This window comes from Myxine glutinosa, chromosome 2, assembly GCF_964187855.1.
Source record: "Myxine glutinosa chromosome 2, kmMyxGlut1.1, whole genome shotgun sequence".
Taxonomy (NCBI): domain Eukaryota; kingdom Metazoa; phylum Chordata; class Myxini; order Myxiniformes; family Myxinidae; genus Myxine; species Myxine glutinosa.
Window position 1 is genome coordinate 108,526,470 of NC_136262.1, and position 22,948 is coordinate 108,549,417.

At 43.5% G+C, this 22,948-nt stretch overlaps 2 protein-coding genes across 2 annotated transcripts in view; one reads left to right on the forward strand and one right to left on the reverse strand.

The window, feature by feature from the left end:
• Positions 1-22,948, forward strand: part of LOC144890862 (uncharacterized) — an 812,162-nt gene that overhangs the window by 585,719 nt on the left and 203,495 nt on the right. The gene's annotated exons all lie outside the window — the stretch shown is intronic.
• On the reverse strand, positions 7-1,713 carry LOC137416050 (transcription factor Sox-3-like). The gene has a single exon (XM_068101578.2). The coding sequence runs from the start codon at positions 1,513-1,515 to the stop codon at positions 568-570; it is 948 nt and encodes a 315-aa protein (XP_067957679.1). The 5' UTR covers positions 1,516-1,713; the 3' UTR covers positions 7-567.

The window sequence follows — 22,948 nt, forward strand, 5'->3', positions numbered from 1 at the left end:
TATTGAGTTAACGTTTCACGAAATTAATAACGTTCGTCCATTATCGACGGCGTTACTTATCCCCAATGGAAACGTCTGAATTCCTAGGTCCAAGAGGAATTGGTAATGATTGAAAGGTTACCTGATAACTAGTATAACCACACCTGTATAATATATAACAGATCGATTAACCAGGCTCGCTGGCACATCACGTGATCCGCAACACTCCCGTACGTCCTCCGTAAACTTAGAGGGACAACATCATTGGAGGTAATGAACAAAAAACCCACAATGCAATTTTACAAAATGTAGGCCGACGTTGAGTTAAAGAACAGGCAACCGGACTTCGAAAAAAAAAAAAAAAAATACAGATCATAAAATCATCTTTGAACGAAGTTTGAAGGAACTTTTGACACCTTGACCTGACCGTGCTAGTCGTAAGAGGTGCAGACATGGAAGCTGAGCTTGTCGAACGACGTGTGGACACTGAAACAGAGCTTTGGGAGAGTTCGATAAACGAACAGGTAGCCCGAGGTCCAGGTAACGAACATGTGCAGAAGTTCCTGCGAAGACCGATCGACGTACGATCTACATGTGTCCGAGTGATAACGGTCCAGCAGCACTTTGGTACGGCGAGGTGAGCTGGTGCGTGAGCCGGGACGACATTCCTCCACCTGCACCAGCACCTTCCCCGTGGTCGCCGCTCGAAGGCAGGTAGATGTTGATCATTTCGCGCAAGTCCCCCGGGCAGGCGGTCCGCGTGGATCCCTGAATCTGCATCTCGCCTTTGGACAAAGCACCCGCGTGCGTCAGGGAAGCGAGCGGCGGTAGCGGCGCCAGAGATTGGTACGAAGGACCCAGGTCCCGGGTCTGCACGTACCCGGGCGAGCAGAACCCCGGGGCAGACGCTCCGACTCCACCCGCGCAGGTCACCGGGCCCACCCCGCCCGAGCAAGCCGCGCCGCTCACCGTCAGGTATCCGGCCGCGGCACCGCCCGGGTACGCCTCGAAGCGTGGCGCCAACTGCGCGTAGCCCCCTGGAGTCTGGGGGTCTCCTTGCAGACCCACGTAACCTCCGGGTGCTCCCCAAGCGCTGGCCGTGTAAGCCGTGCCGTACGGGTCGAGCACGGGTCGTGAGAAGGCGACCGAGCTGCTGGAGCCCACGAGCGAGTACTTATCTTTTTTGAGCAAGGTCTTTGCCTTGCGCCGCGGTCGGTACTTGTAGTCCGGATGCTCCTTCATGTGCAGCGCCCTGAGTCGCTTGGCCTCGTCGATGAAGGGTCTCTTCTCAGACTCGCTCAGGAGCTTCCACTCGGCCCCAAGGCGTTTGCTGATCTCCGAGTTGTGCATCTTCGGGTTCTCCTGCGCCAGTTTGCGTCGCTCTCCCCGGGACCAAACCATGAACGCGTTCATCGGTCGCTTCACCCGCTCGTCCGGGATCTTGGCGCCGATTTCAGATCGATCGCCGATGCCTCCGCTTTTTCCGAGCGGCGGTCCGGTCGGGCTCTTCAAGTCGGTCTCGATGAGTCCGAACATGTTGCTGGAAGCAGCAGCAGCAGCAGCAGCACCACTTGTTGTTGTTATTATTTGAGGGAATGTCGTCGGGGGAGCCGTTCAGCGCGTGCACATTCAAGCGGCGCCGCACGTGTTGTGTCCCCACCCGCGGCCCGAAGCGAGGGCTCCACGCGGTCCCTTATGAATTCACGTGCTTTTCAAACGAAGCGCTCGGGGCGCCTTTAATAGCGCGCGTCACGTGACGCGAGCGCGCCGCGGCGGCCAATGGGAGCACGCCTCGGGAGATTCGAGTCCGGCGGGAGTGTTGTTGTGTGCGGTGTCCGAAAATGTTGTTACGTGATGGCGTTTTCACAGATCTACACGTATTAGACGGTTTTTGGCGGCTTTCACGAAATGTTCACGAAACAAACAAATCGCGCGAGTTACGTGCGAGGAGAAACTCTGCAAATGGAATAAAATTCCTATTAATGCGTTATGACGCATTTCCATTATTGTGCCATCCCTTCGTTACGTAAGTAAACACGTGACGTCAAAGTGTCGCGCCATTTAGTTTGACGTTTAAGTTGCTAGGATGCATTTCACCGATTTTAATTAAATATAAAATATTAATACCATAGTAATAAAAGTGTAATAATTAAGCAAACTCTTGTTTCGCTTCCCAAACGCGCTGAAGGAACAAAGCAAAGCGTAAAATGCGCCATTGTGCGCACCGAGTGCAGCCTGTTGTTGTTGATGTAATCAAGTATTCCTAATTTGCCTTTTCACTACAATCCACAGTTTTTCTTGATAAAAAACTTCTTCTTTCACCGCTTGCGGACAATTAATGCGCGCGCGCCGAACAAAGCACGTAGTCCGGGAGACATGTCGAGATGTCCCAAACAATCCTCCGGGAACACCTGCTCTGCCCTCCCGTGTTCCAGACCCGTGGAGTGGGGCTCTGAGTGCGTAGCGGTTGGTGCGATGAAAAGCGTCGATGCAGCGCCCGGTTTGGATGCGGTGCAGCGAGCGCGGGGGGGGGAGAACACCCGCGCACCCACAATGAAGACGCTTGTCTTTGACATAGCAGCAAAAACTCGGTCTGAAGGATAACTTCGGGGGTTCTGAATACGAGCGGACAGACAACTTGTGATATCAATTATAATCGAGGTCCTCGTGAAGCGCGCGCGCGTGAGTGAACGCGGCACCGAGAGCGCGCGCGCGCTCTTGCGCTAATTGTGACGTAGCAGCAGGTCGGTCGGTCGCGCGCAGGTGTCGCTGCGTCTGCATCCGCGGCCTCTGGGCGCCGCGCACGGCGTTTCCCTCCGCCTGATCGCACGTTTTGCACACCGAGTGCTGGGGTGAGCGTAAAGTGTTACCTTCGGATAACGACATCGGTGCGCAAAACACAGACATTTTCACGAAATGTCACAAGCAATGTTAATAGCACAGGTAGTTGTTTAAAGTTTTGTTGCCCGATACCTTAACTTCTTAAGTTCGGCAACGTGACGCAGAGATAGCGCACACACCACCTTCGAGATGTCTCGACTGCAGGATTCCATGAAACACCGATAAACTGTCCGATTGGTAGAATGAAGAACTGGTCTGGCTGATGTCGATTGCTGTTTCAAAAAGTGCGTCGTCCTCGGATGGACGTTAAGCTGGCTGTCTCGTCTACTAGCGCAAGTTGTTGGACGTTGAAGACCCTAGTCTTCTGCGAAGAATCGCCGAGTTATCGCCGGCACCCTGGACAAATCTCTACCCTAATCTACAGGGGGCACTGCATCAGCGGCACAGACGCGTCCTCATCCGATTATGCCTGTGGCTGCTGGGTCAACCCACCTGGTATTAATGCAATGGCTGACCGGGTTTCGAACTCGGGACACTGACGGCCTAACATCTCAAGGCAGACAACTTAACCGTAAAGCCAACACCAGGAATGTCGAAGCAGAAGATGCATTCATCATACTGACGTCATACGTATGTACCTTGTCTACCTGTTCCCTTCCACTGCGTTATTGGTTGCTTGGTTTACCATCAGCTCTGTCGTTCATCTCTTCCCAGTCTCCACCTGTTGAGGTATAAAAAAACAACATGTTGTGCCAACCGACCCCGAGGACATCGATCGTAGTCTCCCTTTAATCCACATCCACCAAGATCGAGCAGATTATTCCAAGGAAACAATAATGGAGTGTTATTGTGTTTTTATCCGGTAAGTAGGCCTACCTTGTGTTTGTATGTCGTGTTTTAAATAATGTAGAACATCAGCACAACTTTGTGAACGAAAAGAGTTTCCACAAATCCACGCAACAACTTGGGAATACAAACTCGTGCTAAAGAGTGATGGCTTTCCCAAAGGTCATCATTCCACCATTTAATGTTTAATATGTCTAATGACCTTATTTAACAGGTGTCCTCAAAGCACAGAGGGGCTTGCAGGTGGGCAGTGGGAGGTTAAGGAAGGGTAGGAGCGAGCGAGCTGTATTAAAATTGCAAAATGGTCCATTTGGAAACAAGGGCTTGGTAAACATGGACGCCCTAGGGATGCTCAGGTGCACAGCAGGTGAGATGATGCGGTATTCAGGACAACAGGGGAGCTTATTCCAACCACGTGGTCTGATCGTTTTGAGGGGCGGATATGCCACTGGACAACCCATTGGACTCAATTCAAAATCGAACATTACATCCCCTTTCAAACTTGTGATGCACTCAAGTTGAAGGATCCACAATGATTTGATTGATAGAATATTTCAGGTGAAAGATACCTCCGCCAGGCTGAACAGTTTATGTTTTCTATCCACTGATAGGCCGGATCTGGATTCAGACCGGAACCAAAATCTAATCGCTTGTTGTTGTTGTTGTTATCTCACCAACTCATCCCCTAAGTTTTGTCTTAACTCGTCCAACAACTTTTGGAAATACCGTACAATATATCGTCCCTATCTCCCAATGGTGAAGAATCACTTAAAAATTTAAAAAAAAAAAGTGAAGAATCACTCAGCAATTAAAAAAAAGAAGTGAAGAATCACTTAACAATTAAAAAACAAGAAGTGAAGAATCACTTCATTAAAAAACAAGAAGTGAAGAATCACTTAACAATTTAAAAAAAGAAGCGAAGAATCACACAACAATTAAAAACAAGAAGTGAAGAATCACTTAACAATTAAAAAAAAGAAGTGAAGAATCACTTAATTAAAAAACAAGTGAAGAATCACTTAACAATTAAAAAAAGAAGTGAAGAATCACTTAACAATTAAAAAAGAAGAAGTGAAGCATCACTTAACAATTAAAAAAGAAGTGAAGAATCATTTAACAATTAAAAAAAAAGAAGTGAAGCATCACTTAACAATTAAAAAAAAGATGTGAAGAATCACCTAACAATTAAAAAAAAAAAAAGTGAAAAATCATGTAAAATTTTTTTCTCAGATCCGGATCCGTATCCAGATCTTCACCAAAACCTAATAATTTTGTCCTTGACACATACCCAACTTCTCCGCCAAAAGTTGTGGACGGATTCGAACGAAATTTGGTGGAGATGTTGGGTATGTGACAAGGACGAAATTATTAGATTTTGGTGAAGATCCGGATCTGGATCTGAATTGTTTTTTTTACATGAATCTTCACGTTGTTTTTTATGCCTCCGCCCCCGAAGGCATTATATTTTCGGGTTGTCCGTCTGTCAGAACGGGCTAAACCTCGTTTTTCTCAGCAACCACATGTCCAATTGAAACAAAACTTTCAGGGTAGGAGTGACACCCATGCAGAATGTTTTTTATGATAATCGTGACGTCATAGGTCACGTGGTATGGCAGCCATCTTTGATTAAACGCAAACAATTAAAAAAACAATTTCTCAGAAACCGCTGAATGGATTTTTTTTTAACTTGGCACATTGTCAAGTACTTCCAATAGGGAACAAAAGCATGATAATGATGACATCATAGGTGAAGTGGTATACCAGTCAAAAATGTTTTAATCGAATTCCTTATCCTAAAAATCTGAAATTGAATGCACATGATCTATGACCCATTTGTATTGAAATATTAAATTTATGACATCATAGGTCACATGGTTTGGCACCCATATTGGATTTAACCTAAAACCTTAAAAAAGCATCTTCTCCTAAACCACCAAATCGATTGACTCAAAACTTTACGTGTGTCATTGACTAGGCATGGCGATTAAAAGATGATCACGAAAACATCATTGGTCACATGGTGTGGCAGCCATATTGGATTGAAGGAAAATATTAAATAATTATATCTCTGAAACCACTTACCCTATCGATGCGAAGTTTTACAAATGTCATCTAACACCATTGTTGCATATAGTTTGAAAATGATGATGTCATAGGTCACGTGGTTTGGCAGCCATATTGGATAGAAAAACGAACCTTATCCGATCAACACGAAACTTCACAAACGTGATCCCCTACCCATACATATGTAGAGTGTACATTTTTTAAGGTCGTATGTCACGTGGTATGGGATCCATATTAGCTTGAAAGCCGATAATTAAAAAAAATCACTTCTCTGAAACCGCTTCACCGATCGATTTGAAACCTGTCCTGTCTGGTGAAAATGTGATACTTGAAAACAGCAGAAGGGATTTAAATCAAACTTGTTTATTTTTAGGACAGTGAACAAGGGCATCTACCTGTTGTGGGACGATGCGGAGGCATATTGGCGACACAGTCGCATTGCTCTAGTTTAAAATTGTTAAGTGATACTTCACCATTGGGAGATTGGGACGATATATTGCACGATATTTCCAAAAGTTGTTGGTCAAATTAACACAAAACGTGGTGGATGAGTTGGTGAGATAACAAAAAAAAGACGATTACATTTTGTTTCATGCCCAGATCCAGATCTGATGAAGACCCTGATCCAGATCCGGGTCTTCACCAAAATCTCATCATTTTATTGACTTCTTAAGTTCAGCAGCTAAACTTCTTAAGTTCATACAACCAACATCTCCACCAAATTTCGTCGGAATCCGTCCACAACTTTTTGAGATATCCTGTTCAGATAGACAGAGAGACAGGCAGACAAACAGACAGGGGTGAAAAAAAAACCTCCACCCACATTCGGTGACGGAGATAAAAATCGAGTAATGGAACTTTTTCTCACGTTTCTCTTCCCTGGGATGAACGAAGCTCTATCTGACCATGAAATAAAAATATTGTATGGATGTTTTGTTTACACAAAATGAGGTTCTGTGGAAGAAAAGTCCAAATCACATGTCAAGGAAAAACAAAGTTTGAACAAAAAGAGGTTAATGAAATGTTCTGTTCAATATTTTACGAATGGCATCTAATATACGAAGCACGAGATACTCAACCAAGTATGATTATTATTAAGGAAATATCGAAATCTTTTTGTTTTTCTAATAACAGGTTGCCAGGATAGCCTGGAGCTGCGTGCACTCACCTTCGAGCCGTCTAGCCTGGGTTTGAATCTACCCCTAGTTATAAACTGTCATCCTGGTGTTTTGCTTTAAGGGGATCGGATGGAGGACCTTTTTGACACAAGACATTCACGAACCGGCTGGCCAGGCCTGACATTTGACGGAAGGTGATTTGGTCAGGAATTTGTCATTCGTTTTTGGGTGTCGACGATAATCCATCTACTCTTCACGAAAGACACCATGGTTATCTCTAACGTCGTTAACGCCCACGGTTATCTCTATAAAGGTGATGGGATTAATATTATTTATTTTACATATGTACACAAATATTGCACACACACAATTGAGGCAATTGAACCCAATAGTTTGAGCGTGATTGGTGTTTCACACAGACAGACACACAAACACCCAAACACCTACACACACACACACACACACACACACACACACACACACACACAAACAAACACATACACACACACACACACACACAAACAAACACACACACAGTCACACACACACACACACACACACACACACACACACACACACACACACACACGAAGGTGGATACTTTGAGACCTGGGAGGGTTCCGTTCCACCTTCTGAAACCCGAAAATGGAGATCACAACCAACGGGAGTAAGGGAAAGACTTCCTTATTAATAAGCATAGTAATATCAGTTGGTTTTACAATGATGAGCGGGTGGTGGTGGTGCGTGACACAAGCAAGTTGTTGTAAAGAATGCGCAAAGCAGAATCCTTGCGATATTTGACACTCCACCCTTTTCATGAAACACCTTTGTAGTGTAACACTAATGGCTGCTTTGCTATTCATATTATGTTCAGTGGAGAGTCAGAGGCGGCTTTGAAGTGACATTTCTCTGTGAAGGTGAGATTGATGAACATCTAAATAGATCTAGAAGTACCATTGCAAAGGCCACACCTGGTCCCAAGTGTACTCTTACTCAATTTTCCAAAACCTGGTGCCCATTCGGGGGTAGATCTTGTTTGGTGTCAATGTGAGCATCGGTTAAGACTCGCTTAGTAAAGAGTATGCAGTAAAGAATGTCAGGTTAAGTTAAGGTAAATATGCAGGTAAGGTGCTGGGATGGATATGAATAATGAAAATAGAGACTACATGATTCGAGGACAGTCTTGGAGTGTGCGACACGGGAGAAGGATCTGGGGGTGGTAATAGATACGGGAGGTACGCACACAGGACAAAGCCAGGTAGCTACAGGTAAAGCAAACTCGGTTTTAGGTTGTATTCGATGGGGGATCAATTATATATCAAAGGAGGTCGTGTTCATGCTCTATAGGAATTTAGGGAGGCCCGTCTACAATATTGTGGAGTTTTGGTCACCGCGTCTGAGAAAGGCCATAGTCCACCTGGAGAAGGTTCACCGTTGATTGATTTCAGGCCTAGCTAGACTCAGCTATGCGGAGCGGCTGAAGGAGTCAGGACCTTTTTTATTATTATTTTTTGTATGCAAGATCGAGGCTCGTGTAAGAGCAAATATTGATCACAAAAAGACAAACTGACACATAAAACATGATAAAGGGAGCGGGAGAACAAGATGGAGAGCAAGGACATCGGGAGATCTGTGGGAGGGAGAGGGCTTGGGGGGAGGGGGATTGGGAAGGTTGATGGAAAAAAAACAAAAACATGAACACTGCTAGGACTTCCAGGAAATAAATCGGTATTTCAAAAAATTGGATTAGAAAGCAAGTGCATCATTCCGATTGGATGTTGGAGATGTGGGCGGGGTTTCACAGGCTAATCGGCTGTTTAGACGCGCACAACTAAACAGATGTTATAATTTTCCCTTCGTAAATTGCTGTTTAGACGTGCGATTAGCTGTGCACGTACAAATATGTTTTTGTCAGCATTTAAGGGTTGGGAGAGTGTTAGCAAGATGCTCGCTAAACTCCTTTCGTAAATTCGGTCCAAAAACATCAAATTAAGGGAAGACACACACAGGTGATGTCCCTGCACCTGCCCCATTGTGTCCCACTGCTCGTGCCTGCCCCATTGAAATTAAATCGATAACATGATTGATTGATTGAATCAACGTGGTGTTGACAGGCCCTTCTTATGGCTATTGTCAACGTTCCTTGAACATCAATTGTTTAATGTTTCTTCTTCTCTTACTAAGTCTCCCTTTAAAAGGTGAATGGAACTCGTCCAGCAAGATATTATGCACACATCGACTTGCTTATTATTATAATCATTATTTAATTGTGTCGCATTATTGTCATTTGTAAAACGTGATCGATTTGCATGGAATTATATTTTGCATAAACTAAGCCTTTACAAGTATAAAGTGTAAATACCACACATTAATATTCGAGCTGTCATTTTGGAGCATGCATCGGAAAAACATGACCATGGTGCATTCGTCGTGGTGTGTTTACCAGTCTCTTCAACCAACTTGAGATGAGACGAATATCAAATGTTGTTGACCAGGGTTGTTGTAATCACCTTCCAAGGGTGGAATCCCTCTGTGGTAAGAAAGTTAGGAAATTGTATAAACCACTAGCAGAAGTACCCGGCATTGCCGGGCGGGGGAGGGGAGGGAAGGGGGAAGGGGAGGGGAACAGGGGGGAGCGGAGGAGAGGGGGGGAGGGGGGAGGGGAGGGCAGAAAGGAAGGGGTAGGGGGGAAAGGGAGGAGCATGGGGGAAAGGGAGGGGGAGGGGAGGGTGGAGGGGGATGGGGAAGGGGTAGGGTGGAAAGGAAGGTGTAGGGGGGAAAGGGAGGGGCATGGGGGAAAGGGAGGGGGAGGGGAGGGGAGAGGGAGGGGGAGGGTAGGGGAGGGGGAGAGGAGGGGAAAGGGGAGTGGGGAAGGGGAGAGGGTAGGGTGGAGGGAGAAGGGAGTGGGAAGGGTAGGGGGAGGGGGAGGGGGGAAAGGGAGGGGGAGCGGGAGGGAGGGGGGAGGGGAAGGGGAGAGGGTAGGGTGGAGGGAGAAGGGAGTGGGAAGGGTAGGGGGAGCGGGAGGGAGCGGGAGGAGGGAAGGGGAGGAGGAGCGGGAGGGAGGGGGAGCGGGAGGGTGAGGGGGAGGGGTGAGGGGGAGGGGGAGGGGAGGGGGGGGGGGTGAGGGGAGGGGGATGGGAGGGGAGGGGGAGGGAGGAGGGGAGGGGAGCGGGGAGGGGAGGGGAGGGGGAGGGGGAGGTGAGGGGAGGGGAACGGGGGGAGGGGGAGGGGAGGGGGGAGGGGAGGAGAGGGGGGAGGGGGAGAGGGAGGGGAGGAGAGGGGGAGGGGGAGGGATGGGAGGGGAGGAGTGGGAGGGTGGGGGGGAGGGAGGGAGGAGGGGGAGGTGGAGGGGAGGGGAGGGGGAGGAGGGGGAGGTGGAGGGGGAGGGGAGGGGGAGGGGGAGGAAGGGGTAGGACAGAAAGGAAGGGGTAGGGGGGAAAGGGAGGAGCATGGGGGAAAGGGAGGGGGAGGGGAGGGGAAGGGGAGGGGGAGGGGGAGGGGGATGGGGAAGGGGTAGGGCAGAAAGGAAGGGGTAGGGGGGAAAGGGAGGGGCATGGGGGAAAGGGAGGGGGAGGGGAGGGGAAAGGGGAGGGGGGAAGGGGAGAGGGTAGGGTGGAGGGGGAAGGGAGGGGGAAGGGTAGGGGGAGGGGGAGGGGGGAAAGGGAGGGGGAGGAGGGAAGGGGAGGGGAGGGATATAGATGGTTACTGGCAATTGATCACATCCAGAAATGATGTAATCCACACAATTTATGTACTTTACATAACGTTAATAGGAATACATGGCCGTGTAGATGGGAAATACAGTTTGTTTGAAATAAATCACAAATATCAGATGAAAGTGAAAAAAAACCCATGTGGTGTGAATGGCAATGTTCCTCGCTGAAATGTGAAAAAACTGAATTACGTGCGAACGCATAACTGTGAGATTATGGCGGCAAAGTTGGAACATCACGTGATACTAGCAGAAGTACCCGGCATTGCCGGGTGGGGGAGGGGAGACCCGTACATTCCCAACCCGTACATTCCCAACCCGTACATTCCCAACCCGTACATTCGCCCTCTCGACTCAAGCTCGTATTCGATTCGTATTCGAAATCGAAAGGGGAAAGGGGAAATCCTTCGTATTCGAATTCGTAAACACGAAATATGAATTAAAATTTAATTCCTATCGCACAAAATCGACACAAAACACGGTCGCATAAAGGTGAAAAAACGCAATGGCTTTTCGCCCTGAATTACGTGCAAACGTGTGACGTGTGACGGGATGGAACATCACGTGATCGCTCTGAGCGAATCAGCGAGCTGCTCGCACCGGCTGAGATTAGCGGGTACTTCGCTGAAATGCGCTGAGGTAAATATGAATAAAAAATATGGATCTCGTCAAATATTGTCTCGGCCATGTTCGTCCCAGGCTCAATGGCCACGTCTATGCCAAATATCAAGCACGTGAGCCTCTCCGTTTCGGAGTCTATCGGTAACATTACACACACACACACAAACTGTGTTTTATATACTCAAAGGCAAAAGTTATTGTGACACACAAACAACAAACAGAATCAGTGTTAAACTTTTACTGCCGCGAATGAAATGTTATTACATGGAAAGACAAATGTTTCAAGGTATGGTAACAATCAACAGTCCATAAGAACAGCGCACCTGGCATATGCAAATGAGCCACAACACAAGAGGGGGTTCACAAGCAAGTTCACACGGTCAGTAGCGAGTGTGTCCATCTTGTGCTTTGATGCAGGCCTGGCACCTTCGCCTCATTGAGGCCACTAAACTTCGATGAAAGTCCTGGGGAAGATCATTCCATATCCGAGGAAGGATTTGGCGGAGTTCCTTCAGCGTTGTTGGAGGATTCAGATGACGTCGTAAACATCGCTCCATTTCATCCCAGATGTGTTCACTGGGTGACAAATCAGGGGATTTTGCAGGCCAGGGTAACACATTAACATTGTTCTGATTAAGATACTGCTGTACAACTCGAGTAACGTGTGGTCTGGCGTTATCGTGTTGAAACGTCACTCCAGGGCCGTTCTGTTGCAAAAACGGTAAAGTGGCCATTTGCAAAATCTCGTCACGGTACCTCACAGCATTCAAGTTCCCCTCAATCACAATCATTGGCGTCCTTGCTGCAGCTGTTATCCCACCCCAGATCATAACGCCCCCACCTCCAAAACGATCCCCTTCCAGAACACATGGCCTGATTTAACGTTCACCTGTGCGCCTGCAGACACTTGTCCTACCGTCAGCTCGGTGAAGAAGGAAACGTGACTCATAGGTGAAGAGAACTCTTCTCCACTAATGTGCTCCCCATCGCAAGTGTTGTCTGCTCCACTGGAGACGTCAATGTTCTGGCGTCAGAATTGGCCGTCGGGCTGGGCGTCTTGCACGGATGCCGTAGACGCGTAGATGTCGTCGAACTGTTCTCGCAGATACACCTCTGTTGCCAGGTATGGTACGGGCTGTAAGGGTTGCTGGCTGGAACCTGTGTCGGAGGTGCGTGGTTCGAATCCATCGGTCTTGACGTGAGGTCGTCACTGGTGGGCGGCCACTACGGGGACGGTCTATAACTTGATTGTTTTGCTGAAAACGTCGCCATAAGTGCCAAATGGTGCTTCAATGGACGTTGAATCGACGAGCAACATCACGCTGCGAGGTACCAGACTGAAGCATACCTATAGCTCTCCATCTGTCATTTTCCCCGAGGCGTGGCATGTCGAACTTGTTCCAGAACGATGAATAGAGGTGTTTTTCTGACTTCTGCACTTCTTAAGACTGCATTGAGTGGAAATGATAAGCGTCTGGTTGTCGGGCCTTTTAAAGTGAACATTGCTGGCCATTTTTCTCGAATATGTCATGCTTCTTGCAAATTTCGTGCAATTCGAACAACAACTGCTTGGTTGCGTTTCTTTGACCATTTTAACAGACTCTTTCTCTGGTTCAAATCCAAAAATTCATTCACAAGATTACCAATGAAAAAATTCCATGTCACAATAACTTTTGCCTCTGAGTATATATATAGATTGCCAACATTGGACCGATGTTGGCAAATCGACGTCGATTTTATACCTTATTGCCAACGTTGGACCGATGTTGGCAAATCGACGTCGATTTTATACTTTATTGCCAACGTTGGACCGATGTTGGCAAATCAACGTCGGGTTTATATCTTATTGCCAACGTTGGACCGATGTTGGCAAATCGACGTCGATTTTATACTTTATTGCCAACGTTGGACCGATGTTGGCAAATCGACGTCGATTTTATATCTTATTGCCAACGTTGGACCGATGTTGGCAAATCAACGTCCGGTTTATACATTATTGCCAACGTTGGACCAATGTTAGTAGGTATATACGGTAGGTTCCAGACCAGGCCAGACCCAGACCACAGTCCCCACATCCTCCTTGGACCTTGCTCCAAAACCGGAAGTTTTCGAATTAATTAATTATTTTATCAATTTTATCGATTTCCTCCCAAATTTCCAAATTTCCATTTTTCATGATTTTGTTATTTTCATGATTTGTCGAATAGGGGTTCTAGGCCAGACCACCCTCCCCACCCCTCCCCACCCTCCCCATATTCCCCTCATCCCCAAACCTAAACTGCCTCAACTAAAAAAACAGGAAGTGACTCACCACAAACCGGAAGTGACCAATTAATTCCCCCCCCCCCCAATTTTCACATTTTCTCGATTTTCCCAATTTTCCAAATTTTCAGATTTCACAATTTTCAAAGAAGAAAAAAAATTGAGTTTAAAAATTTCTGATTTGTCAGATTTCACGATTTTCTCGAATTTCCCAATATTTCCAAATTTTCCGATTTTCACAAAAATAATTATTATAAAAAAAAAAAATTTATTTTTAGTTTAACAGGATGAGAATTATAATACAAATGAATAACTTAAATGAAAAAATAGATATTATTAACATTGATAATGAAATAATTAATAAATTTAACATGGAATTTGATGTACTTCATGGAAAATTAAATAGGATAAAAGATTTAATTGTAACTTATAATGAAACGTCAGTTGATATTAAAACAAATTTAACATGGAATTTGATGTACTTCATGGAAAATTAAATAGGATAAAAGATTTAATTGTAACTTATAATGAAACGTCAGTTGATATTAAAACAAATATTGTAAATATTCAACAAACATTACAGAATATTATAATAATAATAATAATTCATTTATTTTGTATAGCGCTTTTCCAGAAGCCCAAAGGCGCTTTGACAGAGTGGAAAACATAATGCATAACAATACATGAAAACAACAATTGCAAAAAGACAAGAATCAAGAAAACAAACAGCAGCGATATACGGCATATATATAAGACAAGAATCAAAAAGACAAGACAAGAATCAATAGGGAAATATTTAAAGCAAAAGGAGGGAGAAGGAGAAGAGATAGTCAGGGGTTAAATGCTGTGGGTTGAATGTTGAATGCAGCGTTGAACAGGTGGGTCTTTAGTGATGTTTTGAATGTGGTGAGTGAGGAGGAGTCTCTGATGGTGTGAGGTAGTGAGTTCCAGAGGGTGGGAGCAGCGATGGAGAAGGCCCTGTCCCCCCAGGATCTGAATTTGGTCCGGATGGAGGGGGTCAGGAGGTTGGTACCAGCAGAGCGGAGGTTGCGGGTGGGAGTGTGTCTGGAGAGGAGGTCAGCCAGGTAGGATGGGGCCAGGTTATGGAGGGCTTTGTATGTCAAGAGGAGGATTTTGTACTGGATTCTCTGGGGGATGGGGAGCCAGTGAAGCTTGTAAAGGACGGGGGTGATGTGGTCACGGGTCCGGGAATGAGTGAGTAGACGGGCAGCGGAGTTCTGAATGTATTGGAGTTTATTGGTGATTTTTGAGGGTGAACCATAGAGGAGGCTATTGCAGTAGTCCAGACGGGAGGTGATGAAGGCGTGGATGAGGGTTTCTGCAGCCGTGGAGGAGAGGGATGAGCGGAGACGGGCAATGTTTTTCAGGTGAAAGAAGGCTGACTTTGTGATCTGTTTAGTGTATTTGTCGAAGGAAAGGGTTTGGTCAAAGATGACGCCAAGATTCCGGATGTGAGGGGAGGTGGATACTGGGATACCGTCGATGTTGAGGGCAAAGTTATGGGTGGATTTTGTGAGCGTTTTTGGGCCAATGATGATTATTTCAGATTTATCACAGTTAAGCTTGAGGAAGTTGATTTGAAGCCAGGATTTTATTTCAGTGATGCAGTTTGTCAGGATAGAGTGGGTGTCGGTGGAGACGGACTTGGTGGAGATGAAAAGCTGGATGTCATCGGCGAAGCAGTGGAATTGGAGACCATGACGGCGGATTAAGTGACCGAGCGGGGACAGGTAAAGGATGAAGAGGAGGGGGCCAAGAACTGAACCTTGGGGGACACCTTGGGGGAGGGGAGCAGTGGGGGATTTGCAGTTATTGATGGAGATGAACTGGCATCTGTCAGAGAGGTATGATTTAATCCAAGAGAGGGCAGTGCCGGTGACGTTAAAGGTGGATTCAAGTCGGGTGAGGAGGATAGTGTGATCGATGGTGTCAAAGGCAGCGCTGAGGTCGAGGAGGACGAGAATGTTGAGGTTGCCAGCGTCAGAGGAGAGGAGAAGGTCGTTGGTGATTTTGAGGAGAGCAGTTTCAGTACTGTGGTTGGAGCGGAATCCGGATTGGAATGTTTCATACAAGTTATTGGCAGAGAGATGATGTTTGAGTTGAGTGGCTACAGCGCGTTCCAAAACTTTTGACAGAAAGGGTAGGTTGGAGATGGGTCTGAAGTTGTTTAGGGTGTCAGGGTTTAGACCAGGTTTTTTTAGAATGGGGGTAACAGCAGCAATTTTGAGGGAAGGTGGGACGATGCCTGTAGACAGGGAGGAGTTTATTGTTGCAATGATAAGTGGAGAGAGAGCAGGGAGGGAGGCTTTGACAAAGCTGGAGGGGATGGGGTCAAGAGTGCAGGTGGCAGTTTTCATTCCTATGAGGAGTTCAGAGAGGTCAGTAGGAGAGATTGGGGAGAACCGAGACAGGGGATGGCAGGACAAGGGGGGGCAGGTGGTTGGAGGGGGAGCGGGTGCGGCGGTGGTCAAGCTGTTGTAGATGTTGTCAATTTTGCGTTGGAAGAAAGAGAGGAAGGAGATGCAGTTGTCTACTGTGAATGACTGGGTGGTGGTGTTCAGGGGGCGGAGGAGTTTGTTTATTGTCGAGAAGAGTGCTTTTGGGTTTCCGGAGCCAGAGTGGATAATTTGAGAGTAGTAGGCAGAGCGGGCGCGGGAGAGGGCATCTTTGTAGTGTTGTATGTGGTCCTTGTAGGCTTGGGAGTGAACTGTGAGACCCGTTTTATTGCGGAGTCTTTCAAGTTGGCGAGCACGAGTTTTCATCAGGTGGAGTTCAGGGGTAAACCAGGGAGCAGAATGGGTGAAAGAAACTGTTTTGGTTTTTACAGGCGCAAGCTGGTCAAGGCAGGAGGAGAGAGTGTGGTTGTAGTAGTCAGTGAGGTCGGAAGGGGTGTGGAGGTCAATGAAGGGAGAAGTGGACATTTTTTCAGAGAGGGTGGATGAGAATGAGGTAGGTGAAAGAGCGTTTAGCTTACGGAAGTTGATTGTGCGATAATGCCTATTAATCAGGATAAAATGTTTTACGTTGTAAGGACAGGATTATTGATACATGAATATAAATCAATTTTATCTAAACCATTATCACCGATGAATACACATAATCCAATCTTTAAAAAGAAAGTATCTATTTATAAATGAGGTTTTAAATATTGTTAGAGAAATAATAAGGTCAAAATTATGGAATATACTCATTTTATATGAAATTAAACCTATCGCTAATATTATTTGTACATGTAAAAATCAAAACTTATCTGATTTTGAAATAACTAACACAAATATTAAAACATGTTTGTGGTGTAATAACCAACAATTACGTTTTAACACTAATATGACTTATAATGATTATAAGAGAGTAAATATAATAGGAAAAAATATTTACAATAGAGTTTCTCATTTTCAAAAATGTATTACCCAATATCAAGGTAAACAATATTGTAAAATACCAGAAAAGGTTCATAACGATCTGAATGAAAAGTTTAAAGCATATAGACTTTTGATCAACCATGAAGACGAGGTTATAAAATATTCCAATATCATGAAAACTCATATCACCATGTTTATAAACGAATTAAAATATACTAAACATTATGGTAATATGAATCTAATATATGTAACATTAACCAAGAAGAAATTGGATGATATTTCTCATTTATAGCACGCGCTAATTACCGATTTTAAAACATTATTAAACCTATACTATGAAAAACATGGTAAAGATAAGGCTGAAGCACTAGATAGAAAAAATTTCTGAATATGCAATATTTATTATTTCAGTTATTGCATAAATATAATCATAAATGTAATCTTGAAGATTTTACTGGTTTAAAAACAATTGAGCGTAAACAATTTCATGATAAGATTTGTCATAACTTATTTAACACATTGGGGTGGATATTTACACCAACATTTTAATTTGATTCATTTTATGTTGTGGGAAAAAAATTGATTTTTAGTTTAAAGAACTTTCTCTTATATAAAATGAACAAAAAGCGGGTCACAACATACTGTAATGTTTGTGATCGCGATTATAAAAAAAATTATAAACAACACCTTCAATCCAACAAACACAAAGCCAAACTTTCACAGATGATGGCTCCACTTGAACAAGAAAAACCATAACATGGTATTGTGATGTTTGTAAACGTGATTATAAAAGTGAACGTAAAAGACATCTTAAATCCCAAAAACACACACTCAAACTTTTACATATGGTAGCTCCACCTGAACGAGAAACAAAATATTGTCACGTTTGTGATAAGACGGTCTTGAAGAGGAGCTTTCCTACTCATCTTAAATCACAAAAACACATAAAGTTGTTGGGGTACACGATTAAGGACTGTGATGGGGGCATTTAATGGACATATTAAAATAAGGATTTTTAATTTACCACCCCCAGAACAAAAATCAATAGCTGAGGCAGTTGAAACAGTCAAACCCGCCGTTAAAAGCTATGTAAAGAATGTTTTGGATGTGATTAAACCTCTTAAATTTTATATGGGAGTAAAAATGGAATTGAAAAAACCAAATACTGAAATAGGGGATCTTATTATAAAACGTTATATGAGAACAAAACCTTAATTTATCGCATCACTGCAGGGATTCTTATTAACGGGCGTTTATGATAAACTTATAGAACAAGAAGAACAGGTGGATCATTCGCTTGTGGGTAGTGGATTTACTATTACTCGAATACTTTTCATCGATATACATGTTCTAAAATCAAACCCCCTAAAAGCTTCTTCTTACATTGAATTACCAAAAAATATAAAGCTTAAAAAGGCGATTATTAATATTCAAAATAAAGATCATAAATGTTTTCTATGGTCTGTTCTTGCAAGCTTACATCCCACTGAACATCATGTTCAAAGGGTACCACATTATGAGAAATATGAAAATGAGTTAAATATTACTGGTTTACCATTTCCCATGTCAATGAAAGATATTCCTAAATTTGAGAAAATGAATAATCTATCTGTTCATGTTTACGGACTCACGGGTAAAAACAAAGTTCAGGTTTTACAAGCTTCTGATAACTATAAAAATGATGAAACTCATATTGACCTTCTATATTATAATTTGGAAGAAAATTCACACTATGCTTACATCAAAAATTTATCAAGATTAGTTTCTTCACAAATAAACAAACACGAGGCTAAAAAATACATCTGTAAGCGATGTCTCAACTTCTGTAATAGTCAAGAAAGATTAGACAAACACTTACAATACTGTATCATACATAAAGCCACCGTAATTAATATGCCGGCAGAAGGTTCAATCATATCATTCAAAGGTTTCGACAAAACTATAAAACACCCATTCGTGATATATGCTGACTTTGAATGTATTCTTGAAAAGATAAACGACACTTCTTCAAAACCAAACGAAACATCCACGAATAAATATCAAAAACATATTCCTTGTGGGTTTTGTTATTATATTAAATCATCCGTTGGCGACAAATACAACAAACAAGAACTTTATAGAGGAGAAGATGTGGCTTCTGAGTTTATAAAACGATTAGAAGAGGACTGTGTACGCTTAAGAAAGATAAATGAGATTAACCAATAAACTGATGAACCCCCTAACAAAAGCAGAAGAAACAGAATTTAAGCAGCCAAATAGCATCTGTCATATCTGTGGGAAGAAAATTGATGGGAAGGAAAATACTGGGGGATCAAAGGTTAGAGACCATTATCATCTCACTGGGCAATATAGGGGTCCGGCCCATAATGAATGTAATCTTGATTATAAAACCCCCAATTTCATTCCGGTCTTTCTTCACAACAACGCCCATTATGATACACATCTATTTATTAAGGAGCTTTCAAAAACATATGGAAACATTTCAGCCATTCCTACCACAGATCAGGATTACATTTCATTCCAAAAACAATACGTACAAAAATAGGATTTAACAAAGAAAAAGGTAAAGATATATATGATATGACCGACATCAGGTTTCTTGACTCATTTAAATTTATGGCAAGTCCATTATCTACCTTGGCATCAAATATTAAAAACTTTCCGTGTCTTTCAGAGTATATACAGACTTGGCATTTAATATGGAATTTTTTTTTTTTCTTGACTTGGGTTTACTTTCTTCACTCAGTATGTCAATCTGGTGAGTTTCTTTTACACTTTGGTGATTTATTTGTTTAAAGAACCATGTCACTGATTGTCTGTCACAGCAAGAAGTCAACAACAGGATTATATCACAGGTGGCATGGCAAAATGTACGGACGGGTGCATTTGATGATTGGCTTCACAGTCGGGTATACAAGGGTTGTTGCGTTCTGTATTAGTGGAAAACAACTGCTGCACATCTCCAAAGGTTATTGCCGCTTCCTCTGGAGATGGTCCGTCAACTCGACAATACTGTTTGTCATGGAGTTGTGGCTTTACGAAATTACGGCATGAAACAGTGTGCTATTGCTCGGCAGTATGGCATCACTCAAGGTCAGGTGTCAAAGATCCTGAAACGAAATGCTCAGAGGGGTGTCCCTACTCCAATACCGAGGCCAGGACGTCCCCGCAGAACCACAAGGAGGGATGATCGCCAGCTGCACCGGTTAGTCCGCAATGGCCGTACCAAGTCAGCTAATTGGCTTAGGACTGAGTGGCAGCCACTGACAAATGTGCCTGTATCCAGAAGGCTAGTCAACCAACGACTGGTTCAAGCAGGCTATTGTGCCAGGCGTCCCATGAGAAAGCCACGCCTGACCAGACAACACCACCAGCGCCGATTGCAGTGGGCCAGAGAGCACCGTCAATGGCAGCCAGGACACTGGTATCACGTGATCTTCAGTGACGAGTCTAGATTTCTGGTCTATCGTCAAGATGGCCGCGTCCGAGTGTGCAGACAAGTGCATGAAGCCTACAACAAAGATTGTATAGTGCCAAGAGTCCAAGCTGGAGGTGGTGGGGTGACTGTTTGGGCTGCTTTTCATGCAGGGGGCAAAACTGACCTGGTTGTTCTGAATGTAAACCTGAACCAGTTCAAGTACAGGGCCATTCTGGAAGAAACATTGCTTCCATTTGCTCGTGCAGCCTTTCGAGGAAACTTTGTCTTCCAAGATGACAATGCACGGCCTCATCGTGCTCGCATGATCCAACGCTTTCTTGCTGACCGTGGTGTAGAGCACATGGAGTGGCCTGCCATGTCCCCGGATATGAATCCGATAGAGAAGTTGTGGGCAGAATTAACGCGTCAAATCGACCACTTGGACCAGCAGCCGACCTCTGTGCGTGAATTGCAGCAGGCTATTGTCACTGCATGGCAAGCGATTCCTGTCCAAACCTTGGCAAATCTCATGAACAGCATGAACAGCATCACAATAAGTATCTTCCTAATTATGTGTACGTGCTCTCCTGAATGCTCGTGGGGGTTACACGAAGTACTGAACTGTTAATTTTACTGTCCGTAATCCGAGTCGTAATTTCACTTTTGTTTTTGTTAAAAAAAAATTGGCGAATGTGCAAAATAAAGAGATACTTCTGGAAAACGTACAGAAGTTTAATACAGTACTGTCCATGAATTGAGTTCGATATCAGTTTACATCATTTTCAAGGATCAATTTATTTGTTTCGAAATGTCAAATGTGGTTTTTGTTTCTTTTAAAGGTCACATTAACAAAATCTAGAATAATTTCAACATAATTCCAATGAACTTTTGGTTCTAAGACATCTTGAAAAGTAAGTTCACCCCCACAAAAAAATATTCCATATTAAATTATAAGTCTGTATATCAGATAAAAAAGAAATTGAACTTACATCACAAAAGGGAATATACCCGTATGATTATATGGATTCATTTGAGAGATTTAAAGAAACACAACTTCCCCCTCAAGAATGTTTCTATAACAAGTTAAATAAATGTCATATAACTCATAAAGAATATACTCAAGCACAAAATATTTGGAAAACGTTTAACATAAATAACCTTGGAGAGTATCATGATTTGTATCTTAAAACTGACGTCTTATTAATAACCGACGTCTTTGAAACCTTTAGAACAGTTTGTCATAATAAACAATCATATGGGCTAGATCCCATCCACTACTACACAGCCCCCGGATTAGCTTGGAGTGCCATGTTAAAAATGACGAATCAAAAGTTGGATTTAATCAGTGATGTAGATATGCTTTTGGTGATAGAAGAGGCTAAAAGAGGGGGAATATCACAAGTATGTTCTAAGAGATATGCTAAGGTGAACAATAAGTATCTTCCTAATCATGATGATACGAAAGATAGTTCTTACCTGATGTATTACGATGCTAATAATTTGTATGGATGGGCTATGTCTCAAGCTCTACCTTATGGAGGACTCAAATGGGTTGAAGAGAAAGATTATCAAAAGGTTTTACAAAACATCGTTACATCCTCACAAAAAGAATTGGATGATTCGAAAGTTGGATATCATTTTGAGGTTGATTTGAAATATCCTGAAGAACTCCATAATAAACACGACGACCTACCATATGCCCCTACCAAAGAATGTCCGAAAGAAGAATGGCGAAGTGATTATCAACGAACATTTAATATAAAAGGTAAACCAACAGAAAAATTACTTACTGCATTATATGATAAAGAAAATTATGTTTTACACCAAAGGAACTTGAAGCAATATGTATCGGCGAGATTGATAGTAAAGAAAGTCCATAGAGTTATACAGTTTAACCAAAGTCATTGGATGAAGGAGTACATTGATTTTAATACTCAAAGGAGAACCGAAGCAAAAACTGATTTTGAGAAAGACTTTTATAAATTGATGAATAATTCTGTATTTGGAAAGACAATGAAAAATCTTAGGAATAGAGAAAACATAAGACTTACTACATCTTCAGAGCAAGCAGCAAAATTAATTAATAAACCTAGTTTTCAAAGAGAAGTGGTGTTTTCAGAGAACTTTGTTGCTATTCATTTGCAAAAAGAGAGTATTAAAATGGATAAACCTATTTATATAGGAACGACGGTTCTTGATTTATCAAAATTACTAATGTATGATTCCCTTTACAATAACTTGAAGAAGAAATATCAAACTAATGTTTCTCTACTTTATACGGATATGGATAGTTTCATTTTAGAAATTAAGACGGAAGATGTTTATTCAGATATTCTTGAGGATAGTGACTCGTATGATACGAGCAATTATAAGCCAACTGATAAGTTGTTTTCTTCAAAGAATAAAAAGGTTATTGGAAAGTTTAAGGATGAATTAGGAGGAAAGGTAATGACTGAATATGTTGGATTGAGAGCTAAGGCTTAGGCCGAGAAAAATATATTTCCGGTCTCTGGTCAGCGCGCATCGATTTTGAACCTGCGCGTCAACAATATTTTTTTTTTCAAATTTCCAACGGTACCTGCAACAGTGCACGCCTGTTGTTGCCGGGCCGGCGCGCTATCTCGGGAAATACGTGTCTGTGAGGGTCGCCATTGGTATCGACGTTCGCGCACGGTTCTGCTCGACAAAACGTCGTTTAGGTTGT

What these genes read in the sequence shown, in the direction of transcription:
- LOC137416050 (XM_068101578.2), bottom strand. Translation starts at nt 1,515, where the DNA reads ATGTTCGGACTCATCGAGACCGACTTGAAGAGCCCGACCGGACCGCCG.